Genomic DNA, 6104 nt, shown 5'->3' with positions numbered 1-6104 from the left:
TCAGGGGTTCCCAAGAGATACTCTGAAGACAAAGACAAAGGTTGTTGTTTATCTCTGAACAGTCATATTGATAGTCATCAAATACCTTTGGCTGTGAGAAATGACATACCTTTTGGATGTTCGTTTTGGTGTCACCCTCCATGTATCCTTACATTTAACAAATGTGACCTCCTGTGTCACGTTAAGAGAATCAGGATCTTTTACACAAAATACAACCCTGGAAGAGAAATTGAATTGACAATGACACTGAGTTGACGAGACGACAGTTTATCATCTATTGTGTAATTGCATATGAAGCTTCTAATCGCCACACTTACTTTTGCTGGGTCTCACCAGCTCGAATGCGGATTTTGTGAATCTCCATGTTAGCACGGTCCGAGTCCCCAGACCACCAAGAAGAAACCATCTTCAACATGTTGGAAGCCGACCAGCCATTTGTCTCCTCCCATTTAAACTTTAACATCAACAGGTCACCAATATCCTTCTCTGTCACCAGCAGGAATGAATGTGTCTTATTTGGTGCTATTTTCTCTTTTCTGCCGCAAACATAAAAATAAATCAGCGATTATAATGCAAATTGTTGTGAACTCCACATCAAAAACCATCGGTGTTGGGAATGTTACTTTGGAAATGAAATTGGTCATAATGTAATAATAATATAATAATAACTATACATATTTAAATTACTTTACCAAAGTAATGTAACATCGTATTGTTTGAGTTTTCTAAATTCTCAATAATTAAAATAAATCGACTATTTGAAATGTTGGGATGTGTCAGTGTTTGAACTTACAGCAGCATCAACACTGACACTGAATCTTTATCATGATGTGATCCATTCAGATACAAAACCATGACATAAAAACGAAGCAGCAAAAATTCAATTTATAAATATCTAACCTTGATTTTTGCTGTAATTGTTCAGATGTAACTAAAACTGTAATTGTCTTAGGGAAATATCATAAGTAAATGTCATTTATTTACACATTTGTCTCCAATAATGTGAATGATTACAGCTGTGTTATTTTGTAATTAAATTACATAACACCATTACATGTAACTAGTTACTCCCCAACACAACCATCAACAAAAACAGACAAAATTATACTTGGCCATGCGATTACATGACTGTTTATGCTGTTACAAAACAAGCTGTAAAAGGCAAGTCCCAGCAATAATTCTCTTTTGTAAAAGGCTCTTAATGGCCCACTCACGGTTTAAGCTCCAGGTTTTCAGCCTCTCCTTTGGCTCCGTACAGTGAGACAGTAAGTGACGGCTCCATCTCTGAATGATTAACCTGACTGGAGAAGTGGATCTTCACTTGATAGTGGTAAACTGTAAGCAAGAGCAGCAATGAAAAACACATTCAATCCAGATTATTAAAGCGGCGAATGCGGTCAAAGGCGCAATCATAAAGGGTACTGACCTCTGAATGGCATGGAGGCTCGTGTTTTAGTGTACATCTGTACGTTACGCGCCTTTCGGACCTTGCTAATGTCATAGCCCACTGTGTTGCAGCGGCTCTTGCGGCAGCTGAGACAGATGCCACGGTTGAACATGTCACTGCTGCTGCACTGGTACGCCTTTGCAGCTTCTTGCTCATTGAGCAGAGAATCAATGAAGAGGTGGATGGAGCGTTCATGTTCACACTTGACTGCATCAGTGATGGCTAAAGACAAAGATATTCACTTTATGCCACAGAATCATGGAAGGGTCATGAGGCGCTTGCAGGTTCAAATCATTCTCACCAAATAACCCAAAATTGGCGATCTTCTCCAGCGCCCCCCTGAGGTTGCATCCTGGCTGGAAGCTGCCACCATTGGGGTATATGTCTACGTGGCCCACAGGCTGTTGGATCCCAATGCTAAGGCCTAAAGAGCCCCGGGTGAAGGTGTGGAGGACGTCCACAAAGCGAGCGTCGTCTGGAGAGAGGCGTCTGTGGGCGTGCTCTCCTTCGAAGTCTGGACCAGCTGGGTCCAGGCCTGAAGGCCAAGTGGCAACATCTTAGTCACAGATGTGCCAGTTTGTGCTGTTAATGGTTGTCATTTGTGTGCGTTACCTGTTATCCTTCCAACTTTGTTGGTTGCGTGGCTGCCAGCAAATCCTGCCACATGAGCCCCGAGGCTGTAGCCAATCAGGTGGATGTTATCAAGAGGGATGTTGGTGGTTTCCTTTGAAATGCAAAGGGAGGAAAATATGACAGATTATTACAATGTTCTGTCAATAAAATATTGCCAACATTTTCCTTTTATCTTTAGTTATTTTATATTACGTTTCATGGAAAGAGAAAAACCTAATACATCCTCATACCGGTACTTACATTTTTCTGTTTCTGTGTCTTTTACACTGCAATAAGGTGGACCTGAGGTATTTTGGACCTGAGGTTATTTTGGTTTTTGGCAATTTCAAATAAGAGCTCCCAAATGCTTTTGATCTATCAAAAAAAAACTGTTACCACTGACCTCAATCCAGTTGATGAAGTGAGCAATCTCCTGACCCACTGCCTTGGTGTTCTGAGCCGCGACCACATAGTGGTTCTGGGCTGAGTTGAGCCAGTCCACCACGATGACGTTGGCTGTCTGCTCCCTTTCATAGAGGGCTGACACCAGCTTCTCAACCCAGCTCTCAAACATACCACTCAGCTGTTGGAGGACCAGAAACTACAAGGTAACCTCAGGAAACTCACTTATGTGAATAGAAATTAATTTTAAAAATCTCAGAGTGTTGAAGTGTGTTGTTGAAGTTTGTTGAAGTATGCAAGGCTATAAGTAAATATAAAAAAATATTGTGGCAGCACCCCCCCCCTTTAATACTACAAGACCAACTGATTACAGATAATCATTGTCTGAAATAATAATCAGAAATTCATAATAGATCAATAATCAGGAATGTTATATAACAAAATAAATAATATCAAAGAAAAAATTTGGACCCACTCCTCCATAAAATTAAATGAGAGTGTCAAAACATGACTTTGGAGGGATATTGGGGTTGCAGCAAGGGACAAGTCATGACTAGTTGGTGTGTGTAAAGATCCTTCTAGGAATAAGTGCAGGCTGCCAGGGAGTCACGTATGCCTGGAACGATGTAACACAAATCATCATCAGGGTGGGGCGGTTTTACCCACAGGACTTTACGCAATATGAAATTATAGATTAGATATAGAAAATAGATTCTATTTCACCCCCTCTCCATTATTATCTGACAATCACAGTTGGAAATATGGAATATGGAACTTTCCTACATGCGCTGTGGGAATACAACCATTTTGGGTGACATTAATCGAGCACTTGGAGAAGGCTCTGGAAATAGAGATCCCATCTTGCCGAAATCATGCTTAGTGGGTGACCAAACACAAATAATGGCAGTGTGAAAACATGACTTTGCAATTATAATAAAATAATAATACAAATAATTATATTTTATATATTAAAAATACAAGAAATATAAACCTTTTAAAAATCAGATTCTGGAGAAATGTGAATATCTGTGTTCTATCGAATGTATGTGTGTGTGTGTGTGTGTGGCCGGGGGTGGGGGGGGGGTTACAGCAGGGACATGTCTCGACCAGTTGGAACATCTCACTCACTGTCCATCCGTGAATTACAAGGAATGTCAAAGATGTGCTGTTGAAAGAGCAGGCGGCCAGGGAGTCACGATTGCCCGGAACGATGTAACACAGGTCATCATCAGGGTGGGATGGTTTGCGAAGGGAGAATCTGGCACCAGTGTGGTTGTTGTCATCTTGGTGGTTTAACAAGACTTTCAGAGGGTCCAGGAAGTTACCTGCCAGAGGGAAGTCGATGAATTAGTAGACAAATTGCACTCTCCCATCTTATGTCTCTGTTTGTTTCTCTATCATGCCCCCATTTGCACCCTTTGTTTCACCCCAACTAGTCGAGGCAGAAGACCATCCACATGAAGCCTTGGATCTGCCCAAGTCTGTAGAAGGAACTTCTCATGCGTATGTTTTCTATTAGAACAGTCAGTCAGATTAGGTGTCTTGTGATAACTGACATTCAAAATCTAAAATCTAACTTGACTTTAGGTTTAGTTTTTTTTAGTTGTGTCGCTAGTTTAATGTTGTGGCTGGAAAATGAGTGATTGCTCCAATAAACCCTGGCCCCTCACAGCACCAGTCAGTAAATGAGCTCCCACCTTGGACTAGATCAGCCCTCCAAGGTTACATAGGTTCACTTGGTCAGATGGAGCTCCATAGAAACCAGCGCCAACGAGTCTTTGAACGCTTTGTTCCTGACTCCTCAGCCACTATAATCGGCCCAAGTTTCAGTGGTCCTAACAAAGTCAGCTGACTCAAGCCGCCTGGGGGTTGTGCTCGTGTTCAGAGTGGGGGTGGGGTGGTGGACACGGAACCCTCAAAGACATTTAGCAGGCTTACATTACCAGAGGAAATGAGTTTAGGGGCTGGATTGCACACATGCATAGTTACACAGTTCCTGACAACAGAGGCCAGAATGGATCAATTATTCTTGTAATTTGTTGCATGGTAACAAATCCTTCTCTGACATTCATGTCTTCCTGCAAAAAGTACAAGAACATGTTTGTGGATGTAAAACAGTTAAAAATGTACAGGGATCAAGCAAAGGTACAAAGGTACAAAGGTACAAAGGCTTTTTCACTGTTACTTCAGACCCGCACTCTCCTGTGTGTGTGTGTGTGTGTGTGTGTGTGTGTGTGTGTGTGTGTGTGAGAGAGAGAGAGAGAGAGAGAGAGAGAGAGAGTAGATAAGATGAAACTGACATCTCACCAAAAACAGAGTCGGACAGCTCTTCCTCCAAACACGTTACGGCTGCGTTCAACACCAGAAAGTACAGAACCTGGCACGTTTTCATGTCTTTCTTAACTTCTTCCTTTTGAAGAAAATGTCTTCAGCTGTGTTTCCGCAGATCGGCTACTGCAGCAGGAGTGTGTAAACTGCGACAGGAGTGTGTGTGTGTGTGTGTGTGTGTGTGTGTGTGTGTGTGTGTGTGTGTGTGTGTGTGTGTGTGTGTGTGTGTGTGTGTGTGTGTGAGAGAGAGAGAGAGAGAGAGAGAGAAGATCCCTATAGGAATAATCCAGTGCGCCCTGGTGCGCAAAGCGCCGCTGTGTGTGAACCTCCTTGAACCGGCCGCGTCTTAAATAGCTGCTCTGGCTGCTCATTGGCCGCTCAGCCCGGGCGGGGAATGGAAAAAAATATTTGTGAAGTCAATTATTAGACTGTTTTATGAGCAAAGTTAACAGCGGCCACTGACAGCGAGACTTCAATCTGAAACGAGCCCAACGCTCTCGATATCAACCCGGTGTGGAGGGAATGCTGGGTAATTCCTTCATCTTGTGATCAAATGGTTACACATGTTTAAATCACTGCATTTGATTTGATTCAATTTATGGACCATCATTTGTTGGTCATTTTACCCTGTGTTGGATCCGACCTCCCGTTACTTTGTCTCTATGTGTGAGTGGATCCTGTGTGTTCTTTAATGCAGCGACAGGAGAAAGTATTGGGTTTCAATCGGTTTTAATTCAGCAGTCAAAATCAAGCCTACAGAGCTCTGGCTCTGATCTTCTATTCCCTGACAAACAACAAAGTGTGTCAGTTCACCTGGTCTGACTGACTATGCTTTCCTGACCCAGTACATTTATAAGCTAAATATGAATTGTGCAGTTGTCTGGATCTTCTCCTCATGGGCTGTTCTCCATGATGATGGTCTTCTTTGCAGGATGTATCCTCCGCTGATTGTCCGTCGCTATCTGACTCCTCATGACATTCGGTTCCTCAGTGTGGAGGCTGAAACTTGAAGATGGTTATGATCACACAGATACTTTTTCTCTCTAACGAGCATCCGGTACCTCTAAGGAGTTGTTATTCACTACAATTCCTGTTCCTCGCTAGAAGTTATCTGCTGTGTCCAAGCATGAAGGTCATCCGACATAGAATGTACACACTTTTATCCACACTCCTCCATCCTCAGGTGCTCTACACATGACGTTACTTCTCTGACATACCATAGGAGACAAACAGCTGCCAAACATGAGAGGACATTTAAGGACATTTGACAAGTCCATTCATTCTGATGGAATGACAAACAGACAGTAGTCACGTG

General features: G+C 42.5%; 1 protein-coding gene across 1 annotated transcript; it reads right to left on the bottom strand.

The window, feature by feature from the left end:
- Positions 1-4853, bottom strand: LOC144742178 (lipoprotein lipase-like). Its single transcript, XM_078624659.1, has 10 exons — positions 4769-4853; positions 3590-3786; positions 2463-2642; positions 2060-2171; positions 1749-1982; positions 1427-1669; positions 1215-1335; positions 318-536; positions 110-217; positions 1-22 (listed from the first exon to the last, which is right to left on the bottom strand). Exons 1-10 carry the CDS (start codon positions 4851-4853, stop codon positions 1-3), a joined length of 1521 nt encoding a protein of 506 aa, XP_078480785.1.
- Positions 4854-6104: the final 1251 nt, after the last annotated feature.

This window comes from Lampetra planeri, unplaced genomic scaffold (genome assembly GCF_965212315.1).
Source record: "Lampetra planeri unplaced genomic scaffold, kcLamPlan1.2.h2 scaffold_893, whole genome shotgun sequence".
NCBI lineage: Eukaryota > Metazoa > Chordata > Hyperoartia > Petromyzontiformes > Petromyzontidae > Lampetra > Lampetra planeri.
The sequence above is the reverse complement of the archived record's forward strand: the minus strand, read 5'-3'. Positions and strand labels throughout refer to the sequence as shown.